At 34.3% G+C, this 27,285-nt stretch overlaps 1 protein-coding gene across 8 annotated transcripts in view; it reads right to left on the reverse strand.

Moving 5' to 3' along the window:
• The window catches only part of Wac (WW domain containing adaptor with coiled-coil), a 68,615-nt gene that overhangs the window by 5,146 nt on the left and 36,184 nt on the right, over positions 1-27,285 (reverse strand). For 5 of the 8 annotated variants that reach the window (XM_020180864.2, XM_074056416.1, XM_074056417.1 and 2 more), the window contains exons 4-13: positions 25,832-25,938; positions 21,901-22,016; positions 21,183-21,295; positions 16,688-16,996; positions 7,098-7,343; positions 5,694-5,816; positions 4,862-5,010; positions 2,706-2,824; positions 1,124-1,310; positions 311-438 (exon numbers count right to left, since the gene is read on the reverse strand). In XM_020180864.2, the coding sequence (XP_020036453.1) occupies positions 311-438; positions 1,124-1,310; positions 2,706-2,824; positions 4,862-5,010; positions 5,694-5,816; positions 7,098-7,343; positions 16,688-16,996; positions 21,183-21,295; positions 21,901-22,016; positions 25,832-25,938 (1,597 nt within the window). The remainder of the gene's footprint in view (positions 1-310; positions 439-1,123; positions 1,311-2,705; positions 2,825-4,861; positions 5,011-5,693; positions 5,817-7,097; positions 7,344-16,687; positions 16,997-21,182; positions 21,296-21,900; positions 22,017-25,831; positions 25,939-27,285) is intronic. The other 3 variants (XM_074056419.1, XM_074056418.1, XM_074056415.1) reach the window with 2 other exon arrangements.

The following is a 27,285-nucleotide window of genomic DNA, read 5'->3' on the forward strand; positions in this document are numbered from 1 at the left end:
ATATTCAATTAACTTGTTCAATCTTAACCAACCTATTATTTTGTGCTCCCCAATGTACACAGAGATTAATAAAGAGTATTTCCCTATCAAAAAAAAAAAAATCAGGCTAATTTTGCTGTTACAATTCAAACTGAAAAACTTAAGGCCACAGTATGATACATGCTTAAATAATATGGAAAACACATTATATTATTGGCTTTGGTACTATCCATGGTTTCTTACATTGAATGGAGGTCTTGGAATGTACTCCCACAAATAAGGGAGTACATTTCATACTGCACATAATTTAAGGAAGTAAACTTTATTTTACCTTTGCTCTCGTAAAGTTGCTTGAATTTCACATACTCTGACTAAAGATCTTAAATTTTTTAATTCAGTACAAATTTCTGACATGTGAACGCTTCCCATGTTATGGGCTTCTTCTCGCAATCTCGAAGCCTATAATTAAAGATCACACAAAATATAAATAGCATTAACATACACAAAATAAAACGTGTGGTTAATAAAAGATGCTAAGTCAACAAAAGAGACTGTCAATTTGCAAGGTCGTGCATAATATTGATAAAAGAGCTTTACTATGTCCCAATGTCATGACATATACCATATCATTTCTATGAACCTTCAGAACATCTCAGGTAGTCAGTTATTTAAGGAAGGATGCGGCAAATGGCAGTAACTGGAAATGTTCTCTGGTTTCTCACATCCAAACAGAAAAGGTTCATAGTTCTAACAGATCCTGATACTATTAAGAGTGACTAAGTGGAAAAAGCAGACTGGCGTTGAGTCACATCACCGGATATCACTGGGATATCCTATTTGTTTTTAGGGGCTGAAATGGTAAAATGAGAAAACTCATTATCTACACTGCTTAACAACTTTAGTAACAGCAGCAAAAACACAAGGCACTTAAGCACAGAACTAAATGCTGATTACTCTGTTATAGTGTATCAAAATTATGTTATATAATATTTTGTGAAACCACAGATCATTCATAAAGTACTCAAATATTTTATAACACAATTAATACAACTCAATTCCAGAGCCTGAATGAGATTTCCTACAAGTAGGATTATAGAAATTTTTGCTACTCACTCAATGGCAATTTGCCATGAATCAAACATACCTGCTTCTCTGCATGATCTGCGGGCCATCCTTGAACGTGTTTTATCAGATTTTCATTGAAATGTGCTGCTAGCGTAGGTGTTAATGAGCACGTAGGTCGGACAGATGAATTCTGTGGTACAACTGTTGCATTTGATGCATTACTACTAGAAGTATGATTTGGACCAGGTGATGGACTTCTCTGGCTACTGGAAGAGAAAACAGACTTGAATGTATAGTGTGTTTAAACAGTTTCTAGATAACCTAGAAAATGTCTCTTAATATTTGTCTATTAATTTAAAGATATCCAAATTCCTAAGAAAAATCTTATTTGAATACCAAATAAATAGAATCACCAATCCTAAGTATATTTTTATCATATATACCTCAATACACTTTTAGGGAAAGAGAGCCCTTTTAACATAATCACTGAAATTAAATTTAAAAGAACTGTACTCTCTAAATTTGATGGCAGAACCTGTTGGCTGTATATACCACAAACATTTATCAATAAATAGTCACATGTAATAGCTGTAGATATAGGACACATCCGAATGTTGATCTAGATAAAGGGTTTTTTTTAACTGTTCAACTAGAGAGTACAATACTGTAAAGCCAAACACTGACATTTTATTGGATAGCACAGTGGCAAAACAAGACAAAAAAAAATTACACTCAGATTGCTTATCTTCTTTTAAAACTGAATGGTTTGGAATATGTGGTGGTGAGAACCAAAATTTTAATCACCCAAGTTGATTTCCTACCTGCTTCACCAGACTTGGCTCTGAATGAATTTCAGTTATTTCCAAAAACTAAAGCTTCCAAAGGATGAAGAGTTTTCATCACTGAGGATATTTAAAATAATACTGCAGCCTCTAAAGACAATTTAAAAGAAGTATTTCCCAAAAATGTTCTGGGCAATGGCAACATTGCTGAAGGAGACAGCTTCCCAAGGTGATTATTTTGAAGGGAACACAACTCTCATTTGGATGTGTAAGTTCTGAAATGCTTGTTCAGAAAACAACAATAAAAACAACAGTTGAATTACTTTGCCACCTCTTGAATGAAATAAAACTAGGAAAATCAGTCAAATGAAAATTCAACAAATTTTATTTAAAACTATATGGTTAATGAACAAAAAAGGTAAAAACCACAATATAGGGCTATATGAAAAGCAATCCTATAAGAGTGAAGCTATTAGGAAATCCTGATACCCCAAGCTGGGAAACATCAACCCAAGTGAGACTTTTGGTTTTATCCATATGCTCAAATCAAAATTGCTAAGAAGAGGTTAAAAAGTTATGTGGCACCAACAAATAAAATGCAAAATCATATGCTTCTTTGTACAACATCACATATTCTTAGTACAATACATTAGTGTAAGTAAAATTGTAAAGAAGAGTCACTATCTAGGCTCTGCTACTAGAGATAATCTACTTGTTGTATGTACCATCTGTCTTTGAAAATTTTGTTAACAAATAAGGTTACATGTGGATTCTTCCAACATTAGGCTCTATTACGCATGCATATTAATAATATTCAAACAGTGCAGCATGCCATATTAAAAGAAAATAATGTAGTCTCAACATACAACATCAACTTACCTTGAGCGCTGAAGACTTCGAGGAGAGACAGGTTCATGACCTTGCTGCTTGTCAGCAGTCACAGGCTGCTGCGTGGCCGATTGTGAAACTGGTCCTTGTTTAACTACCGGAGTACTAACCTGAAATGTCAAAAGCTGGTGAGATGGGCTTCTATTAACACAAATATCAAAGAAACTAGAGAAAAGCAGACATTCTCCTATTGGTGCCATTCTCCAGTGATTCAGGTAACAGAGTTGTCTTAACTTTGCTTAGTAAGATTAGTGATATAAGATTAATTATGTAAATTTTGGTTAGGTTCCCAAATACAATCTACACCTTTCTCTTGAAATGCAGTATATAATCTTAAGCACATTGAAATCTGAAGTTTTCATGGAATCAAAGAACTTGCCAAAGGCACACAGCAAGAAGATAAGTCAAATTTTGAACACTGACCTAGTTTTTTTAGTAAAATGGCCTAAGGCCATATAAAAATACATTACTAACAAAGCAGAAGAAATTAGTTCTCTAAAATTTTAAGCACAGTTTTCTTTTTAATATGATGTATTTATTACTCTTGGCTTACTGTTACTTGTACATTTTATAATCAATTGTACCCTAAGCTGCAGGAATTTTGTTCTGGATGATTAATAATTCTCTTAGAGCAAAAATCTTCCTTCAATTGACAAGCCTCCTTTTGTGTTTTTGTTAATGAGAAATAAACAACTATTTATTGAGTGATCTGTTTGTACTATAATACAAATAGCACACTGAAGCTAAATCACTGTGTGAATTTGAGAAGTCACCAGTCCTTTTATGTTGGAAAATTCAGTCCTATACTGTCACTTTTATCCCCAAAGGGGTCTTATTAAAGTATTAACAAAATCAAAGAAAGAAAAAAAATGTACCAAATTGGGAATAAATTGTCAGGCAGAGATACCTCATTTCGCAATAAGAATAAAGCAAAATAAAGAAACGAATTATTTTTGGCAATACTGGAGTTTAAACTCAGGGCCTTGCGCTTGCTAGGCAGACGCCAGATGTTTTTGCTTTAGTTTCTTTTTTCTTTTCAGATAGGATCTAACTTTTCTGCCCAGGCCAGTCTCAGACCACAATCTTGTAGCTAGAACCACAAGTAAGAGCCACTACATACAGCTTATTGGTTGAGATTGGGGTCATGCTAACTTTTTTGCCCAGGCTGTTCTCAAACCACAATTCTTCTGATCCCAGCCTCCCAAGGAGCCAGAATTGCCCAGCAGCTTATGATCTTTAAAAAAAAAAAAAAAAAAAAGCCCACAAACTAATTTGGATAGTTCTGCTATGCTCAGAGAAAATTTAAAAGATTTACTGGGAATTTACATTAATCAATCTAGATTCTAAAAACCCATGATCAATTGCTGTAAGAGATGAACAACTACAAGACCAAACAGGCTGACCTACTACCATGTTCAAGATCAGTTTCAATCCATTTTTATTTTTATGCTTCTGCTTAGGATTTTATTTGATAAAGAATTCTTTGGCATTAAGTGTGAAGTAGCCCATTGTTTTACAACTACTTAAAAAATTTCTCCCTGTATTTATCAAGAGTTAAAAAAAAAAAAAACCAAAAAACAAAATCACAACTTAAATATGTAGTGAACTCTAAACTTCTCAATGTTTTACTGAAGGATATATTAAAAAAATAGAATGAGTACAATTGGTATTCACTCATGAATTGTGGTCAAGACTGAAATGTGGTACAAAATTTGATTGTAATATTGTTGAAGTCCTGTTCGCAGTTCAGTAAGAATAGATGAGCAATTTTCTGGGTTAAGATTGTTTCGATAAACACAGGGAACAGTATTTCAAAAAGACCTGTTTCAAATTCTGATGTTACTATAAAACTAGACTTATGTTTTAGATTCTAAAAATTCTACAAATATTATATACTCAGTATATCCCATCTATTCAGCTCTATACATCTCACAAATCCTAAAGTCAGGAGAGAACAGAATCATAAAGAGTGTGAAATCAGCACAGATTCAAGTTCCCCCCACTGCAGTCGATATCAATCTTCTGTCACTTATTCCATCACCACCTCAATTCCCAGAGGTGCCAATTCTGAAGTATGAATTTTCCAAAAATAATCCAAAAGCCTAGTAAGTAATTTCTTTTCCAAATTCCCCTCAAAGGTGACATACCTTTGGCTGTGATGAAACGGGAGGAGTACTAATCAAAGGTTTGATAGGGACTGTGTTAGTCTGAGGTGTGCTTATTCTTGGAGACACATAGGATCTTGGGGATGAAGCATCAGACGTTAAAGACATAGGAGACTGATTTGATGACTGGGCTGTAAAAGGGTGAAGTAATTACTTTCAAATTTGTAATATATTTGATGAAGATTTCTGCATCACTCTACACACCCCATATTCCCCAAAGAACACTCATCTGAATAAATCAAAATGTGACACCCTCACTGGACACCACATTGACTAAGTGTCTTATATTTTCATTCCAGACAAGGCATTCCTATTTTATCAGCTTTCTGATAATGTGACCCTTTTACTCCTGTGTGTTTCTCTCCATTAGGATTCCTTCTAGGAGAAGAGGAATAGCTAATTCAAGGCAGGACGTGAGCATTTCTGCACCCTATACTCCAAATATAAGCAAACATTAACCTGAACCAAACTTCAATTCTTCAAATAAATGTAATGTTTCACAAAGACTGAGGTTATACCATGGTTTACTTTCAGCTGTGAAGTGAATTAATCTTATTATCAAATTAAATTCTGAATTCAATAGATACTGGTATTACAGATTTGATGGCAACACCTTAAGATAAATGTCAAAGCTTGGAACATTTAAAAGATGGGTAATAATACAGTAAATACCAAATCTACAAAAACCAAATATAAAATTAATGTTGTAACTAATATCTTCAAACACAAAACCAGAACAAAAAAAACTTTCCCTTAAATTCCAAAACAAAACAAAGATTCAATGTTAGACACAGCTAATGATTGGAATGAATACCTTGTGTAGACAGCTGAGCAGCCTGAGAAATCAGAGATGTTATGTTGAAAGCAGATGGTCCAGCAGTAAGAAACTTATGAATTATAGACTGTAGTGAAGCTTGTGTCACAGCCGCTGTAAGAACTAGAAACACATTATTTCCTAAGTTCACATGAAACCAAAGAACAATAGGCATTAGAAACAGCCTGGAACTCAAAGAGAACCAAGGAAAAACACAAGTGTTCCCAACAGGAACTTTCAAAGTAAGAGAGTAGAAGACAGAAATAATATAATGGGCCTAACTAAAGATGTGAATGATCTGAGGTAGAAAAAAAGAAACTTAAAGGGTTCACAATAAAGTTAAGCCAGTATTTTCCTTTACATTATGAAATTTATCGTATTTTTTTCAAATCACTGGAGTGTACACTAGAACTTCTGATTATGCCAAGAGTCCATCTGTAAAATGCTCAGAATATTTGGAATTTACTAGACAAATGGCTATTTCATGCGACTGCTTTCTTAGATGAGTTGACTACTCAAACCCTACATATCAATATCCATCTCAACAATCTTTAAAAAATGGATATAACAAAGCCAGCACTTAGAAATAGCCTGTATTTCTGCTGCATAAGATCTTTTATTATTGACATATCCTTATGTAATTGTTTCCTCAAACTGTTTAAATAACATGTTTACATACCAAACCAAAGAACTGCTAGTTTTCTTACATAATAAAATAAAAATACAAAAAAGTTAAGTATAATAAGAAAACTAGGACTGAGGGCATGGCTCTGGTGGTAGAGTACCTGGCCTACTAAGCACAAGGCCTTGAGTTCAAACTCTAGTAGTCCCCTCCCCTGAAAAGAAAACCAACTAGCCTAAGACAGCTCTACTTTTAGGACAAAAAATTAAGCCACTTAATAATAAATTTACTATGCAAAAATGTACACAAAGAGAATTTGATTATTCTATCCAGAAAATTTTGCAGAGCTCTTAGGCTTTAATGTCTAAATCTGAATGGTTTCCAAATTAAAACCACAGGCATTTTTGTTCAGACTTTTTTGAGGTAACTGCCTGAACACTTTAAATAACTACCTGAATTCTAAATCATCTAGTTATTCGTGTATTTTAAAATCTCAAGGTAATTATTTACATACAGGTTTACTGTGGTGCAGCTGTTAGAAGGCTAAGGCAACAAGATCTTTATTTTGAGACGAGTCTGAGCTACATAGTGAGACTCTGCCTAAAGAAAATAAAGTAAAACAAAAATCCAAAAGAAATGTATGTGAAAAAGAGGATTTAATAAATCCTCTTTACATCAATTCTACTTAAGGAAACAAAATCATTCCTAAGCTGTGAATTATATAAAAATTAATTTTGTATAATGAAACTGCATTTAAAAAAAACTGTTAGTATGAAGTTTACCTTCATTTATTTTGGATATGTCCACATTAGAATTATTAAGCTGTAACGTGGCTTGCAAAGCAGGAAGCAACTGTCTGAGAAGATTTGGGTCTTGAAGTAATGGAGGTATTGGTGACTGTGGAACAGGAGAAACAGGTACTGCTGAAGCAGATGTTGGAGGGGCAGACGTGGGATTCAGTCCAGAAGCAGAAGAAGTGGAAGGAGTTGTGCAAGAATGTGATACCGATTTGTCTCCTGATGTAGATTCTAAATAAAAAGGAGATAATAAGGCTCAAACCATTACCTCAATGTAGGAATCTAAACAAAAATCACGGTAACATCTTCTATACATTAGGTACCTAATAGAAATAATCTCTTTTGAACCTTAAAAATATGCGAGGTAGCCATTTTTAATATTCCCATTCATTGGTGAGAAATGAACAAGAAAGATTATATAACTTGTTTTAAGCCTTAGTATCTTACCAGGACAGACACCACTGAAGGTCATAAGTTGAGGATGTGGTCAATATTTTAAAACTTTCATGCATTATATAGTAATCTGAGTTTCAGAAGTACACAGTACAGAGTCTTACCACTAAAAAAGACCCTTTTAATGGCAGAATCCAACAAAATTCCTGCACTTCATATTATTTAGAAATAAAAGATATATAAACATTCATGGAAAGCGGCAACTTCAATTTATTTATATTACTTTCAATGCAATTGCAATCAAAGCCCTAATAGCATTTGACAAACTGATATTATAAATCCTGAAGATTCTGTAAGTTCCTGAACAAAATGAACATATAGCCAGGAGGACAGCACATGCCTTCCCAGATAAATAAAAACCAAATTACTATCGATTTAACTTTTGTACATTTATTTAACTCTTTAATGCTACTACAGGAAAGATGTCTTTGACCTTAGGAAGATTTTCACAATTATAAAAATCAAAAAAGCCCAAAGCATTATCAATCTGAATGAATAGTTCAAAGAGTTCCTACAATCAAAAACATACAATAGATGTTTCACAGAAGAAACTGGATGGCTTTAAAAAACAAAACTAAGAAATACTAAACCAACTACAAAAGATGCTTAACTTCATTAGTAACTAAAAAATGTAAAATAAAGCAGAAAAATCCATTTAGACTCACCTTCTTGGCAAAAATTTAAGTATGACAATTCTAAATGTTCACAAAGAATAATGAAGACTAGATGTCTTAAAACTTCTGGTGAAAACTTAACTGATACAGCCACACTGGAATATAATTTGGTATCATCTAGAAAGGGTGAGGATAAACACACTTCATCACCCAGTAAATGCTCATAGATTTATACCCTCAGAGAAACTCTGACATAGACACATACATATAAATCAAGAGAAACATACAATTATCTTAACAGCGTGGTGTATGATTATTTTGGCCTAAAAACTAAAAGTAATTCGAAGGTCTACCAACAAGAAAATGAAGACAAACTGGTATTTTCATATCATGGAATTTTATTAATAGAATGACTTCAATGTAGGAAAGAGTATTAGAAACATGGACCTCAACGTGACAACAGTCAGGCTAGACTATGCATGATGTTCAGGTATATTCTCTTACAGTATTGATTAAAAGACTAAATATGAACATTTGTTAAAGCAATTTCCATATGTACCCATTTCCTTCAAATTTTTAAGACTGTATGTATGTCATATGACTGAATTTAAAGACTGTTGTTATGAAATCATGTGTAAGTTTCTGGAGAATGGCATTTGAGTAATAATTATTTTACTAGAATTTGCAATAAAATCTTGAAATTAAACATTCACTAACCTTCATAGTCCCAGAGAAGCTGGCAATTACCTGCAAGCTTATTGAATAAGGATTCCCTTATCAGTCTCTCTAAGACACTACTGTCATTGTCAAAGACCTAAAAATAAAAGCTCTCAAGTATAGATCTTACAGCTGCTTTAAGTACATTCCAAAGACATGATGATTAACAGTGATCAATTCAGAAGGCTTAAGATATCTCCATTTTTATAAAGCGTACATTTCAACACAAGGTCCTTGAGCCTGACAGGTGGCTTATCATTTATTTCTAGTTTTGAATGTATGGATTTATAGACAAATATAAACAAACTTCAATGAAATAAAATTTTTCCCAATGAAAGATCTGCTGTCAGCTACTGTATTTTAAGAGGGAAATGTAACTTTTATTTGCAGATTTCTTCGTATCATACCCCTTGAAGGTTATTTGGGGGAAGGAGGTGGAAAAGAGGCAGGGTTTCCCTATTTAGCCCAGGCTGGCCTCAAACTCAAAAAAATCACCTGCCTTAACCTCCAAGTGCTGAGCTTGCAGATGTGCTTCACCACCTCTGGCATGGTTCTTTTAACATGCAGTTTGTATCTTTCATTCTTTCTTTTTGCAGTACTTGGGACTGAACTCAGCTCTGCACTTGCTAGGCAGGTGCTTTACTATTGAGCTACACACTAGCCCCCGTCCTGGGGGAAGGGGTGCATCTTGGTTAATATTCAGAATGAAACATTGTTATTTACTGCATGAAAAACTAAATTAATTTTTAAATCTCTTTGAAATTAGGCTCTTGTTTCTGTTGTTAAATCTGGATTTCTGCTGTACCTCCAACTTTATACTTGTACCTGTATAAAAAACTCTTACTTTTTCCTAGTCTGAGAAGTCTTCCTTGTGTCATTACAAAGGTCAGCCGAGCATTAGTGGTTCATGCCTGTAATAGTAGATACGTGGGAGACTGACATCAGGAGGATCGCAATTCGAGGCCAGCCCAGGTAAAAATTCTTGAAACCTCCATTTATACCAATAACTGGGCATGATGGCATGCACCTGTCTTCCCAAGTTACAAGGGAGGCTAAAATCAGGAGGATGACGAATGTGAGCCAGTGAGGGGCAAAAAAGTTTGCAAGACCCCATCTCAACAGCAGAAAGTATCATCACAGCATCAGTGGGAAGCCTAAAATCGGAGAGCTGTGATCTAAAAGTGAGGCCCTGTCTCTCAAATAACCAAAGCAAAAAGGGCTGGAGGCGTTGCTCAAGTGGTAGAGTGCCTGCCAAGGAAGCAAAAATTTCCGAGATCAAACCCTAGTACCACATAAGTAAGTAAATAAATGCTATCAAAGAAAGGTTTATATTTAAAGCACTGGTCAGGTATGCCCCCTTTTATACAGTGCCCTAACAAAGATCTATTATATTACCCAGCATTACAATAATTACAACATTACAATAATGTTCTACTTGAACATAAGCTCCATCAGGAGAGGAATTGTTATATTTAACTCAATAGTCCTGGTATAAAATGGGACTCCGCATCAAAATGGCATCAGTGTACTAGTTGACTGGATCCCCGATTCTCCAATACTGGTGCACAATCATGTTAAACATATTCTCTCTCAACTTGCAGGCCATTCTATTTCATTGACCTCAAAAGCAATGATGCTGGGGAGGAAAGTCTTGGATCTTCACCAACTAACTGTCAAAGAAGTTAATGAATAGTTCACTTTGTGCTATATTCTTAAAACTAATACTATATAGTTCAGAGACAAATTCACTTTCTTAGAACTATTTAAAAGGTCAACCACTTTTTTTTTCCATATACAAATTAACCATGATTGTGCTTTTGACATGTATCTAACTTTAATTAAAAGTTCCAATTTTCTAAAACCATTTAAGCTATAAATAATGTTAGGAGGAAGCCAATATACTTAATACAATGTCCACAGGTTTATATTAAACTGAATATAAATAGAAAACATGGATCATTGAAAACAGTAAAAGACAAATGATTTTATAAGAGAATACAATATATTTTGCATTACAAAGTCACTGTAACTGGAGAATATCAGATTCTACTCTCATTCCTTCAGCATAAAATTACCTAAGCATTTAAGAAACCTTGGCTACTTTAAATAGTTTTTTCATGATCAGTCTTTGAAAATAGAAGGGCATCCAATGTGCCCATGACCTTTTTAAGGATATCTACTGTTCTTTATGTAAGGTACTTTAAACTTTATTTCCCAATTGACACTTCAGTAACTTGCAGATCTCTAACCAATTCTTTCATATGAACCATAAATAAGTAGGTCATCCTCTGCTATTAAACTGTGACTATCTGCTTTAAGAGATAAAAACAACTTTCCTATCCTTAGTGCTTTTAATTATGAATGATCGACATGTATTTCCAAACTTTGCCAGAAGGGGGAGTAAAACTACCTAAAACCAAACAACAGAAATCTGTTTTACCACTCTTCCAAACCACTCTGGTGAGCACATACCATATTTGAAAGTTATTTCCAATCTCCATTTTTCTGGTATGTTAAGTAACTTTTGTGACATATCAGATTTAAAAAGACACTGGTGATAACTGCATTTCAATTAATTTCTTGTGGTGTTTTGACATGTATGGTTATACTGAACAAGGCACGTGAACATGTGGAACCCAAACGACTGGCAGTTTGTTATTCCTCTGTTACAGTACTAGTGTTACAAGGATGACATGGAGCAGATAAAAAAGAAAAAGTATGCAAGTGTAATAGAGGAAAAACAAGGTAATGAGGTAGCAACACCTATAAATCTGTAACTTTCATTTTAATTTACTTTTAATTATATATCATGAATGTTAATCACATTCTTCAAAAACATCTATGCATTATAAATATACATGAATATGTTGGTAATGTTTTATAACACAAAGTAAGTGTATTACAACTTTCATTTTTATTCAACTGAAAATATTTTTCACACTAATGCATACAAAAGATAGGCATATTTTTCAATTTCTTACAGATAGTTAAAATGACCTCCACACTAGCAGTATAAACTTACACATTCCCAGCAACTGTATTTCTCCAAAAACATTTCCTCCTAATTTGTTTTCTTTCAGCCTTGGTATTATATGACAAACAGAAGCTTTAAATGCTTTTACACTGTGAAATTTATCAACTTTTTTTTTTGTTTTAACAGTACTGGGGTTTGAACTCGGAATACACTTTGAACCACTTTACCAGCCCCACCCCACCCCCCCTTTTTTTTTTTGGTGAAGAGTTCTTTCAAGATAGGGTCTCATGAACTATTTGCCTGAGCTGGCTCTGAACTAGTCTTCCTGATCTCTGCCTCCTGAGTAGCTAGGTGTACATGGTAGGTGTGCACGGCTATCAACTTTTAAAAAGGTAAACACATTCTGGGTTTTAATTAAGATCTTCTTTACCCCAAATTATAAGCATTGTTTTTAAATATTATTTTATCAAGTTTTCTCCTGTCCCACTGCTCAAATGTCGTCTTTGCAGAGATGACTAAATGTGGTTAAACTTCTATGAATAAATTCCTGAATTAATGTTTAGTTATTAAATAAATAATTGACTTAACTCTTGCCAATCTTTCTGACTTTTCATGGAGATTTAGTAACCTCAAAAAGTATTTTTACAACAAACTACTAAGGGCTGAGGCTGGTCAACTATAGCAAGTCAGTCAATGGCCTTCTTGGAGGGAGGGTGTGTGTTTGTGTGCTGTAATGAGGCCTGAACTCAGGGCTTTAAGAGATCACTGGGCATCTCTATGTAATGGACTTCAATGTCAGGTATAAAAGACACTTGTCTTAGCTGGGTGCCAGTGCCTCATACCTGTAGTCCTGTGTTTAAGACCAGTCTGGGAAAATAGCTTTTGAGACCTCATTTCTAAAATAACCACAGCAAAATGGACTGGAGGTATGGCTCAAGAGGTAGATGCTAAAGCAGGTGAGAAGCTTCAGTTCACACCTTAATGAAGGACTGGTCTCCCTTCTCCCTACCCCCCCAAAACACATGCAGCTAGCATGAAGTCACTGAATAGGAGGTCTACTTCTGTGGCAACTTTGTTTTCAAAGTTACCTATGTTGGTTAAGTCTTAACTTTACTAAATGAAAAAGTATTCTGACAATGACACTTATTTGGCTGTAGCAAAGAATATGGACCCTTATTTCTTGCCTGTTTTGTCACTTCACAAATCTAAAAGGAATATTGGAGTTTTAAGAGTAGTGGGTACTACCTGATAAAAATCAGTTTTATACTTTCTAGTGTAACAGTTTTCTCTTTTACTTTGATATGATTATCCAAAAGTAATCTCACCAAGAAAAGCTCAAATGTCACTTGAATAAACAGATCCAGACTTAAATGGGGTACTGGGTTTGGTCACTTGTTTCACCCTAATCTAACACCAAGATTGCTCCTTCCAAAAGTAAAAAGCTTCATAGTTTCTCTACACTTCTGTCCCTCAAGCAAGCACAAACTTTGAACTTAGATATCTTAAGTTCTTTCTCTCAAATGACACACTGGCATAAAACAGATCTATATCTATCACTGGGACCATTTAGCTAGATGCATAACGAGTATTACACTCTTTTCTCCAAATACATTTTAAAAACCGTGGCCAATAATGCATGTGCTTCTATAACCGTCAACAAATTCATTACTATGAATGTGTTGCAAATGATTATCCATCTACAACCAATTTTACACAGCACAAAGGACAGGCAGGCACATAAGGAAAAGAAAACCAAAGATCCTGCTCTTATATTATTTACTGCAGCGTGCCCCCACGAACATCCTTAAGATACTATTACTCATAGTATGAACACTTAAGGTCAACAGACCAACTTGATTTGAACCAACATAAATTATCTAATTATTTTGTTTGTATGCAGTGTTGCACGTAGAACCCAGGACACCTCATGCATGCAAAGTGATCTACTACTGAGCTGCATTCCCAGTTCTAAATTATGTAACTGTTAAGGAAAATACAAACAAAATCACAATGTTGACTAGGAGATTCAACAGCAAGCTTCACTTAAATATCAGTGTGTCCACTGAGAAACAAACATACTTGAAATTAAGGGACACTTCACAAATTCAGACTAACTGGACAATAATATGAAATCATGAAAACTGTTCTACCATTTATTTAAGGAAGTAAAACTGCAAGGGGAAACACTTGAAAAGACTGCACATTTTCCCTATAAAAACAAACAATTCAAAGGCAGTCAAATTTCTTCATGTAAGTTTAAAATTGCTGTAGAAAATTTGGCTTAGCAAACACAATTTGTGGAATTTAAACTTGAGTCACCTGTGATTTGTCAGGAATTTTGAATTAAAATGTCCAAATTGATATAATTATTTGTGATGCCTTTTAGTACAAACACATGGTTTGGGGGAGAACATGAACATTGCCTCCAATGTAGCAATGTTTGAACTGTAGTTTCTGGCTCCTCACTTCTAAAATAGATACAAATATTTTCTAATAATACCTCCCCCCCCTTTTCCTTTTTAAATTCAAAGGCTCAAAATGTAACATATTCTAAGGAATATACAAGTGTACAACAACAGAAACATGGGGAATGTAAGAATGGAAATCAAGATGGCAACCAGATTTTCAAGTATTTGCTATAATCTTACTAGAAAATATGGATTTTAACCTTTGGTGTAATGGGAAAAACAGTAAAAAATTTAAGCAAGGAAATGAGATAAATTCAATCTAAGTATTTTATAATAATGCCACTTTAAGACGACAGACTTACTTAAGACAGAGGCATAGCAGTAATCAAGTTCTTTCCAGAGAAATGAGCTGAGTTTCAATAATGACAGTGACAACAAGAGAAAGGATATACACAAACGAGATACAGAAAGAGTACAAAATATGGCAAAGGGAAGGTGGGAGTAACAGAGAGGGTGGGTGGGTAGGTAAGAATGTCGAAAAACAAGGAAAGGTTTGAGGGATAGTGCTGTCAAATACTGACAGAATCTAAGAATAAACGGTGGGGAAGGGGTAAAATTGGAAACACACTGTATTTGAGGAAATGTAACAAATGCCAAGAACTTATGAAAGAGAAGGATACAAGGGAATGTGAGGTAGAACTAAAGATTTGGGCATGAGACACAAAGAATGACTACCAAGAAAGAGAGGATAGAGTAAGATAGAGAACAAAACACAGGAAAAAAAGGCTGAATGATACTAAAGGAACAGGAAAAGAACAGAACTGGGAAAACTAAAGAAGAACAGAATCACAAAAACTCAAGGAGAAAAAAAAAAATCCAAGAGGAAAAAGCTAAAAAGTGTTAAACGTACACAAAGGTGAAATGAAGACTTGGACAAGGCCATAGGTTTTTTTTTTTTTTTTTTAATTGGGGGTAGGGGGATGAGGTTTTACTATGTTAATCAGGTCAGTCTCAAATTCCTCTTCAACCTGCAGTAACTTGGACTAGAGGCAGAGGCTGCTGCTCCAAGCTGAGAGGGTTTTTCTTTTTTTTTTTTTAAACTGGTAAGGGTTTTTAAGTAACCTTTTTCTATGACCAAATAGTCAAATAAAATATCTTAACTAAAAAAAAAAAATCCAGAATATTCTTTGGAAAGAGATTAATGCATTCCAATTTAATTCTTGAGGATTTTGTAAGGAAATTTAATTGTTCAACAGGGTAAATCTGATGTGTACCAATGTATTTTGGTATAAACCATGTTTAACAGATTTTGGAATAAACATTTCTATTGATATATTTTATACTGTATGGTGAAAGCATATAGTTTAGTAATATGCAACACAAAATTGTCACAGTAACAAGGGACATTTAAATAATGTGTATAGAAGCAAAGGGAAAATCAGAAGCAAAAAAACTGCATTATTTAATTTGTCAACAAATTAAATCAATGTGAAACAATGGATCAAGCAATAGATTTGGCTTAAGGACTCATCTCCTAAACCCACAGGACAGCTAAACACTCCTGAACAGTTACTGACAGTCTGCTAATGGGTCTACTCAGGATAATCTGCTTACTGTGTGCCTTTTAATTTCCTTATATTCTTTTTTCCCCTCAGAGCATGATGTCAGTTATTTCCATATATTCTTAAAACACACTATGAAGTAAATGGCCTATGCAAACACACTTATAACACTGTTTATGTTGTATGTCACCTCTCAAGTAGCTGTTACCACAATTCTCTAACTTTTTTGAACATGCTATGGTTATTAACACTGAGTCACCAACACAATTTGGGTTGTGATGTTTACCTGTACTCCTCAGACTTAAGGTCTAACACTCCTTTACCATGTGATCCTCATGACTTAAGCTTTCTAATTCACAAATAAAACCAGTAAACATATGCTATAGAGAAATAGTAAGTTTTAAAGTATCTGTACGGCCATCAAATTTTAAGTAACAGAAAATTAAAACTTGTAAACTAAGCTATCAAGATTACATACTAACACATGAAATGGCTAGAATATTCAATTTAATTTTCCATCTGAGAATTAAAAAAAGACTAACACAAAAATTACCATTTCATGAGCTTATGATGGGATACTTATTTGATTTTTAAAGTTATTACATCACTGGTAAATATTATAAATTAAGTACATGACTCCAGAGTCAAAGGCAAGAAACAGTTCTGAGTCTTGACAGTTATATATCAAAAGAAAAAGCTAAATATGACCAACTCTGGACCTAAGTCTATGTAGTAACATTCTAAAAGACATAAAAAGAATTTATAATTAAATCTTATTTAAGTCAGGAGATAATGTAATATATCATAAACTACAGTTCACGTGCAGCATCTAGTAATAATTGCATACCTTTTCTTTCTGTTTTCTGTGCAGGGACAGAAGATGTGGGTGTAGGCAGTTTTGATAAAGAAGATGCTCCATTAGCATCAAATGATTTCTTTGGCTGGTGATCAGACTGTAGCGTAAATGGACTAGAAGGAACAGTGCTTGGGGTAGCAGTTGGATGAACCACTGGTTTGATGGGGTGCTGTACTGGCGTAGAGCTACTGTGAGTCTCTGCTCTTGGCAGTCTGTAGTCTCTGTCATTGTGTCTGCTTGTTTGAGACAAAATATTCTGTGGGAGCAAACTACTGGCATCACTGGACTGCTTGTCTTCCACTTTAGTTCACAGTTGGAAAAAAAGATGTTGGAATGACAGAAGGGGGAAGAAAAAAGATTAGGTTAGAATCCTGTCTTTAAAACCAGCTAATTTAGCAACATACTTGTACTTATGTTTCTTTTTAAAAAACTGCAAGCCCAGTTAGTGTTTGCAGTTTTACCACTGGAATATAAATATTAAAATGCTGTAAGAGGAGTTTTAACTAAGTATAAATACTATTCTATTCTCAAATTTCAAGTGGGAGATTGGTTTCTTAGGATTCTTTAGAACCACACTGTAGTTCAAAAACAAACCATGTTATTTTACTCAAATAAAAAATTTAAATGTGTTTAAAATAAATGAATTACTTACAGTGGTTCAACTACAGAGGAGTATTACCCTTATTAGCCTGACATTTCTAATATTAAGGTAGCTAATTAATAGGCTTTCTAAAGTAAGTTTATGCTAAGGCTTCAATGATATCTTTTTAAAACAATTGAACTTATGATGAACTGTGTATTGAATAAACAAATTTAATATTTAATAACATTGTAGTATAAGGAGTAATAAAATCATGATGTATATGCTATCTAAAGAGAAATCCTTCATCTGCAGCATAAATCAGAAAAATCTATCACCAGCGGTTGTATTAGTAACAGATCTTTCAAATTAATGGCACAAAATAATATAAGCTCAGAAACAAGCAGGGCCAACCATTTAAATGTTCAACAGAACAGTATGAAAGAAAAATTTTAAGTATAATGTTAACAAATTTATTATTTATCAGAGAGTCTCTATTCTAATCTCAGTAGCAAAGGAATTAAACTCCAGGTACAGATAGGCCCTAATATTAAATAAAGTACATATGACTAATTTTGCCAAAGTATGCCCTCTGTAGAATACTGCTATATAGCTATATTCATAGCTCCTCTGTAAAGATTAAGACAACACAAACGAAGGAAAAAAAGAACTTCAAAACTGTTTAGTCAGTTTTAAAGTTGCCACTACACAACTGCCCAATGTCAAACCTCACAGAAAGTACTGGGGTTACTGCCCCAAGCCCCAAGTCTTCACAGTTACCTAACATGTTAAATTCAGTGTTGCAAGTTACATAATACATATTATCTTTGAAAATTTTAACAAAAAAAGATTGGACCATCACAACAGAATACAACTATCTGTGTTTGGACACATCAGTAAACTATCAACTTATATGGACATAAACTTTAAAAACTTTATTCTGGCAGTTCTTCATGCAAAGAGGATGTTACTATACAGAAACCTTTAAAGACAGATGTAGCAAGAACAATACTATACCCAAACCTACCACTTGAACGCCCAGAACTATAACTTCCTTAACAATGTGGCTACAGTCAATATGTATCAAGTAAATGACATCAACATTGTATGAACTACAGGAAGCTAGGAGCTGCAACAGTTTGTTACTACTGACAACTTTAGATACAACACAAAGAAGTGATTCTACTTGCACCACCTCTACCCTTAGGACATTTTTGTGTATCATGAAAGGAAGGCTTGCTACTGGGTGTAGGTAGGTTTACAACAGTTTCTTAAACAATTACCGATCCAAAAATGTCACTAGTGCTATCAGAAACCCCAACTAAGGTTTCTTTGAATTTAAGAGCAATCACCCTAGAAGGCATGGATTAGAAAAAAAACAATCCAGTAGCAGTTAGTGTCAAATTAAAATTTCTAGCCATGCAATTTTCCAGATGTAGTAGACATCACTGATATAATCACTTTACATATAAAAATTTCCCAATCCCACTCTTGTTCCTTTTATTGCTAGTTAGGAACAAGCTTTAAGACTACACCATAAACTATCAAAAGACAGGACATAAGGAAAAACATAGCCAACATTTTCTGGACAATGTTAAACACTTACATGGCTCAATGACTTTATTACTACCTACCACAACATCTATGGCTTAGTAGACCAATTTAAAATAAAGCAATATAGCACAGTTCCGTTCTCAATCCTAACTTAAAAGCTCAAGCAAGAAAGGGCTTGATCCGTGACTACATTTCAACACAGTTACAGACCCACTCACTCAACATTTGCGTATCTAGGAATATAGCTTCAGGTAAGTGGGCAGATAGGAGTCATAACCTTGTTGACAGTGGACAAAAAGAAAATGTTAAGACCACTTGAGTATTCATGGGAAACAAATTGTTTATAAATAAATGAATATTCAAACACGGAATATAGTACAGGCAATAAAACAAATAAGGAATTATAAACTAAGATGGAAACTTATCCCTCAATTACTATTAAATAAAAGAATGGGTTAAAACAATAAATAACCTCATTTTTGGCACAAAATACACACATGTAATTTCTACACACATTTTTAAGGATGCAGAAAAAAAGCATTATGTCTCAAAATGTTCCTGGTCATGGGATTACCACGTAACACAAAAAAGATTTTCCTTTCTCCACCAATTTTCTTGAATTAGATCTCATAATTTTTGCCTCATTTACTCTATCAGAAGAGAAGACTGATTTAAATAGGAGAGATTTTAGAAAGAATAAACATGCTAGTCTTCGCTCTTTTTCTTCTTTGGGAACCATAAGCCTCGTTACAGGGTCTAGGGCTGCCTGTCTCTATGCTCTAGTTAGCAAGCACACAACATTAGATCCTCCGACTCATATCCTTATTTATAAACAGGTTATTTTTATACCCATTTGTCACTGCTCTATGCCCGCCCCCTTCTCTATTTGCTCAATGGACCATAACTGGGTGCTATTTGTGTAGTTGAAGAGGAAAACCTTTGTCACATTTTTTTAATTGCTCGTACAAAGTCAGTTACTTAAGACAAAAAGCAAAATGAGACTAGAACCCAAGCCTTCTGTCTCAAAGTCTTAAAATACAATGTTCTTTAATTTCCTAATTCCAATATGCTGAGTCACTATTTTCTAAGAGGTACAATTTCACTAATATCAATTTAAAACTTAAATATTCCAAGTAACATATTTTAAATATTCAGTCACACACAATTATATTTTACCGGTTTCTCCTAAATAGGTTTTGCCATTAAAGAATTATCCCTTGCTAAGACCAAAATACACCTTTAGTATTCAAACTCCTAAGGCTAAAAATTTCCAGAACACACCATCTTAAAATTCTTGTGAAAATCTCGTAATTAAATCAAAAACTCTAAGTTACTTAAATTTTATTTGGGGAAGCCACAAACCTTCAGTGAAACTTTAAATTTATGTAATAAATTAAACATAAATGTATGCTACTCAAACAGTCTCACTTGCGTCAAAATTTGATGATGAGAGTACATTAAGGTGTGTTCACATTTTGGTTTATAGATCAAAAGCACTGTAAAACAAAGGTTCTAGAATAGTTTCCATGGTAAGCATTTAAATAATTTTATGAAAACTCATTAGACTAATATAGATCTATAATAATGGTGAAATTAACATCAAAATACAGATTCTCCTCAAATTATGACGGGGATTACATCCCAATAAACCTACTGTATGTTACAAATATAAGTTTAAAATACATATAACACATAACCTACGGAAAACCAGAGCTTACCCTTGTCTCTCTGACACATGCTTAATACACAGATGTATAAAAATTGTCTAACAAAGTATTTTTCAATAATGAAATATTGTATATCTCATGTAATTTGTTGAACACTATCCTGGAAATGAAAAACAGAATGGATATTCTTTCATGCCAGTACAAAGCAAAAAAATCCTAAATCAAGAACCACCTATACACTGATAAGTAAATTTTTCAGTTAAGCCAGTAGATACTTTGCTGTCACTATTGGGCATAGTTGTGACTGGATTACTAGATTAAAACCCAGTAAATTTTGTGACCTTTAAAGCAGAACACAATTGAGGGAGAACAGATCATCTATTGGTCTTTATGTCTTTTTCCTTTTAAATAAAAGTGAATCCTTCAAAACATGAAATCTTAGTGTTTACCAATTCAACTGCACACAGCCATTATAGGAGTGACAAACTCATAAAATACTTTTCTACTGTGCTTCCTTTCCCTTTTCAGGAAGTTAACTTGTGTAAATTGAGGAGACAGATCCAAAATAAGAAGAACCCAAGCATGTTTCATATATACAAACACACACATAAATTTACCAAGTAAATAAATGATAGGAAAGAATCAACTATCATCATGTTTCAAAGAAAAAAAAATTAATACTTACTTCCACTGGCAAACCCACTAGTGGCAGTTGCTTGCATCACCTCTCTTCGGTAATCCCTATCTTTTGGGAAGCTATTAACTGCCATCTTGTTTGCTTCTTTTTGCCTCTGTTCTCTAAAAGTAAAACAATAAACTCAAAGATGACATCGAGGGCTTGAGTCTCTGCAGTACCTGCTTTAGCCAAATGCTCACAATGGTCTATGAAAAATGCTGAACATGATCTGTAAATTAACTGATATGGGAGGTGGCATACAGCAAACACAACACTAATATTTCTCACAGACAGCAAAACTATACCAATTATTTATATTACAAACTCCACAGTGAGAATTCTCAATTATGAATTATATACAAGGTAAAAAAACAAAAACAAAAAAAAAAAAACCAACCGCACCTCATGTACAGAGGTTATAAAGATTTCTATTATAAGATCCACATATGCAGATGATACCTGTATTTCATTAAACATTATTTTGTTAAATGTACTGACTGCTCACAAGACCCCAGTAATGGTTACCCAATAAGACTTGCTTTATTTATTTATTTTTTAAAAAGTAGAGACAAATTATGTAAAATATAGTTAATGGGCCAGTTACTGAAATTCAGAAGGGAAGAACAGATCTCACTGTAAGGAATGAAAAATTGGAATGTTTAATGCCATGAGATGCTAGCCTGTAGAATTAATAAGAAATATTATTAATTACATTAAAAGCAAATACCTTTCAAGCCACTCTTTTGGTTTTTCCCACTGTGAAACTTCTGTTCGACAATTGTAGTAGTATTTTTTCCCAGAAGAGCTAATGTGCTCAGACCAGTCATCTGCAGAATCAAAAGGCTTAAAAATACACATTTAAAATTAGAAATTATTCTTAATCACTTGACAGTAAGTATTGAGAGTATCAATAGTTTTCAAAACATATATAAGTGAAATTGCTTATTAAAAATATGTAACCCTGATCTAGAATCTAATTATCTCCATATATATTTCGAAACACTTGTATGTCTATGAAAACCTTTAAACAAAGTATAACCTTATAAAAGATCAAAATTGAAGCAGATTAAAAATATTAGTTTATGAGGCACAGGAAGAAAAATGTGAAATTAATGCCATCTTGACTTTAGAAGGAATTTAAGTAGTTCCCCATTATCATTTTAACTGCTGAAACCCAGTGGTATGGGAGGTGGGTAACCAATTCTCAGCTAACTGATACGATGTGAGATCATCAGTTCTAAATTCTAAGGCACAAGAGCAACCAAGTACAGTATAACACAAGAGCCTACCTGTATTTGCTATTCCTTAATGGAAAAAAGACATCAACATTTTCTAAAGCCATGAATTTGTTTCACCTTTAAAAATTCAGGAGATGAGGGTTATAGGTGTAGCTCAAGTGGCAGAGCCCATGACTAGCAAATACAAGGCCTACTACCACAAAAATAAACAAAATAACATTCATGAGGTGGGTCAGGTATTAACTACAACCTTGTCTCATGTAAACACAGCCAGATCATTAATTTTCTCCTAACGAAAGCTGGTCTTTCGAAAATTCTCAGATATGGTCTCTTGCAGTTATTTAATTAGAAAAATTTGAAAATCCAGTTTCATAGAACTAATCTCCAAAAGTAAAAACGGTTAAGTGCCTTATTGGCAGCCCCAGAAAATCTGGTAAAAACTCTTTTCTTTTAGTTGAACTTCTAACTAGTTTTTCAGAGGAGCTTTAGGTTAAAATGAAATAGTGCTATACTATGGCAGTCTATCCTTCTGGGTTCACAACAGTGCAGACAAGTACAATTTTAAAGCTTGAGGAAATAAACTCTTACTCACTGACTTGCCCCAAACAAGCTGAATTTATGAGTTATCCATAGGACATGACACTAATTAGCGGCACAAGACTCAAAAAGCTCTGCTTTCCAAACACAGATTTTTTGCATTAAATCAACACACCGACTCTGGAAATGCCATAATAATTTTGAGGGTAATTGGAATAACACTACAGACTCTGCCGTATGTTTATACTCTCGTGTTTACATTTCAAAATAATGAGGGTACTGGACACCAAGCCCTGAGCGTCAAGAGCTCTAAAAGCAGTGGGGAGTTAATTCTTGATCCCTACCTTTGTGAAGTAATCTATAACCAACTTTTAGGAACCAATCACAAAAGGCCAAATTCAGAATCATTCTCCACCAACTCTTACCTAAATTACACAAATTTATGGGTGTTATCAGATTGGTCAGAAAGGTAGAATGAGACTTTAAGGTAACTGACCATGGACACTTCCATAGAGTAGACTAGTGTGGACTAAACCCGTGTACTTCAAATAATGATTTGCAAACTATCACCTGTCCTGAAGAAGATAAGGACTTTGCTTCAAAATACATAAACATACTGTTTTTCACCAAAACTTTTGATTTTGGTGAAAAAATCCTCAGCTGAACTAAATAGTGTTTAAAAAAAAACACTAAATTTATATTCAGGTGTAACCTTCAGAACACTTAAAAAGTTCACAGACAGCCAGGTGCTTCCCACCTATAATCCCAGCTACTTGGAAGGCTGAGATCTGGAGGATCTTGGTCCAAGGTGAGCCCAGGCAAAAAAGCTCCTGAGATCTCATCCCAAACAATAGCTGGGCATGAATGGTGTGTATCTTTCATCCCAGCCATGTGGAAGACTGAGATCAGGACGACTGCAGTTCCAGGCCAGCCCTGGGTAAAAAGTCTGTAAAAGTATGGTAGCACCTGTTGTCCCGCTACAGAGAAAAACATAAATAGGAGGATAGTAGTCGAGGCTAGCCTGGTCTAGGGATAGCGAGACCTTATCTTAAAAATAATAAAAGAAGGACTGAAGTTGTGGCTCAAGCAGTATGCTTTGCAAGTGTGAAGCCCGGAGTTCAAACTCCAGTCTCTTCCCTCCCTCTCAAAAAAAAATAACCAAAGATGGTCAAGTGCCAGTGGCTCAGCCTTTAATCCTACCTACTTGAGAAGCAGATATCCAGAGGATTGCAGTTCAAAGCCAGCCCAGGCAATAAGTTTGAGAGACCCCCCCCATCTCCAAAATAACCAAAGCAACAAGGACCAGACGTATGGCTCAAACAATAGTGTCTGCTTTATAAGTGAAAAGCCCAGAGTTCAAACCCCAGTCCCACCAAAACAAAACAAACGAACAACAACAACAAAAAAAACCACCAGAGAAAAAGAATCCCAGTACTCAGGAGGTTGAGGAACAACTGTGAGTTATAGGACAGCCTGGGCAAAGTGAAAACCTGCAGAACACTGGCCTACTACGCTACTACAAATTAACTGACAAATTACTTAACAAAATAAGTTGCAGGCTACATTATAATCAGATACCAATAACGTTCCCCTATCTTCTCCACACTATTTCCATCCACAGGAGTTAAGAAAAAAAGAAATCCTTCCAAGTTATGAGGTAATTTTTAATATACTGATGTTCAATGGCAGGTGTCAAATTTCATGACATTACAAAAACAATACCTCAAACTTAGAGTAAAACATGTGAGTCTTACCAATTAAGGAATAACCAAATATCCCAGGCAAAATTTGTTGGACTGTCAACCTATAATATTGATGGCTTTCCTTCTAAATGTTTCTACCTTATAATGCATTCTCTTCCCAAAGGGCTACCTGAGATAATTTAATTGCAAAACTGAGAATGCTTTACTGGTTATATCTTTCAATAATAGTTCTGACTTTGTATACAACTCATACTCATTAAGACATGTTTTTATGATCCAGTGCCCTCCACTTCTCAGTGAAACCAAGCTCCTACTACTTTTCTACCCTATCAAAATACTTCGGAGTTCTTTAAACATGTGTTTTTTGTTGCTTGGTTAGGTGGTTTTTGAAGATGGTGTCACTATGGAACCCAGGCTGTCCTTGAACTCATGGCCCTCCTGATCCTTTTCCCTCAGTCTCTCCAGTGCTGGGATTATAGCTTTGGGTCACTAGGCCCAATTATGCTATACTGTTTCACATATCTATGTCTTTCTAAGCACTATTCATTCTTCTGTATGCTATACAAACTCAGTTAGTCAAGTTATATTCAAAACTGCTGGGAAGCATTACTTATACCTTAGAATTTCACTAGTCTGACCTGGAAGCTCTATCTTGAGTGCTTCCCAAAGCAATTTTAACCCAACTGTGTTGTTTTACTTTTGTCTCCAGTGTAGGTCTAAAAGTTCCTTTCAGATGGGCTATAGTATCTTAGCTCTGTATGTCTGCTTACAACCTAGCATATGCCTGATTTTAGAATCTTACTATCTGCCAAATGAATATATTAGAAATGTCGTTTGAACCCATGACACGTAAAATAAGTAACAGCTACTTCATTAACCATAACTCTGAAAAATCACACATTGGCTTTTTTTATGCCTTTGAGAACAAGATTTTCTTATCCTTAGTTTTTGGTGAAGTATGTAGTACACAGCAGATAATAAAAGTAAAATACATACTATAAATACGTGGTGTACTATGGGGGAAAAAATCTTAAACCACTTTGGTTAGAGAAGTTTTGGTCTGAAGTTCTTTGTATTTCAGATAAACAATGTAAAATTTTGCTCTAAGAATGCTAATGAAATATTAAATGAACACATCAAGGCAAAATTTTAAAAAATTGAACATGTTTATAATACTTACTGCATCTGAAGTTTTGCTTGGATTATTGCTTGGATTAGAAGAATGTGAATTTGAACTATGAAGAGCACTGTGGTTGTGTGAATTTTCCTGTGGAGAGTAACTGGTCCCTTAAAAAATAAAGAGCAAAGTGAATTGTAATTGTATTTTATCTGGTTTTTAACCATACTACACATTATTGTAGTATCACTAAAACAACATTTTATATGAGCATCAGAATATTCGTAATTCATACTTTTTTAAATCAAAATTTTGGAGACAGGATCTCACTATGCAGCCTAGGACTGAACTAGACCTGTCAACCCTCCTTTTTCAGCTTCTTTCCCAAGTGCTGGGATTTATAGCTACACTGCTCTACCACACCAGGCTCTATAATTCATACTTTATACTAGATGAAGTATTTATGACAGTATGAGTTTAAAAACACATTACACATAGCTGGTAAATGTTTTTTAATTATATGAACAAGGTCTGGAGATGAGGCTCAAGTGGTAGAATCCTTGCCCAGCAAGGGCAAAGCTCTGAGTTCTAACACAAGTACTGTCCAAAGGAAAAAAAACTGTATGTGCAAAAATCATTTCTAACAACTTCTTGGTTTAAGAAGTTTTATTGGTGAAAAATTGAAACATACAGAGAAAAGGACACAAAAATTCAACTAATAAAAAAGAAGTCACTATCTTCAATTTGTCTGGAATCATATTCCAAGTTCTTAAATAATTCCAACTTGATTTTCAATGGTCTTGCCAATTTTTCAAATGAAATAGCATCAAGTTTTTAAAAAGATAATCTCAAGGTAGGGGAGTGCTTTCAAGATAGTACCAAGGACATCAAGTATCTCCCCAAACAGGGCCAGCTCTGCATAAAAACTGCTTGAGAGTAATTCTTGAGTCTTAAGGGTAATCTACACATCAATAACCATCAGGATTGACAGATTCTCTTTGTTTTAAGAAAAGCCAAGGGTAAAAAAAAAAAAAATCAAACTTGCAAAAACTCACTGGCTAATGATTCAGAAAGATTCAACAAACAAGTCTAATGCTGGTATTTTCATTACATTCTATGTATTTATTTTCAGCCACAAGGCAACATAATCCAATTAATAGTTTAAAACCAGAGCTGGCAAGGTATGGAGGCTAGCTATAAGAATTAAAAACTGAAAAGTCAGGGAAAATAAACTCATGGCCCATGAATTAGCAGACAGAGTCACAATGGGGAAGAGAAGAAATGAGTGAGATTTTATTTCAATAAACAACAAACAATGGATAAAAGGTAAAATGAGACAGAAGATGACTATAAAGTTTCAAATATCCAAGTAGAAACAGATATATGTACAACTAGAATTCAGAAGAGAGAGAGTATATGGATAAGTCTTTTCCGTGAGAGGTCAAAATTAGGAGACTTAACTTTGCCTTATAAGTAATACACATCCTCTAGTAACTTGCAGATAAAGAGTATGGCAG

This window comes from Castor canadensis, chromosome 15, assembly GCF_047511655.1.
Source record: "Castor canadensis chromosome 15, mCasCan1.hap1v2, whole genome shotgun sequence".
In the NCBI taxonomy this organism is placed as follows: Eukaryota; Metazoa; Chordata; class Mammalia; order Rodentia; family Castoridae; genus Castor; species Castor canadensis.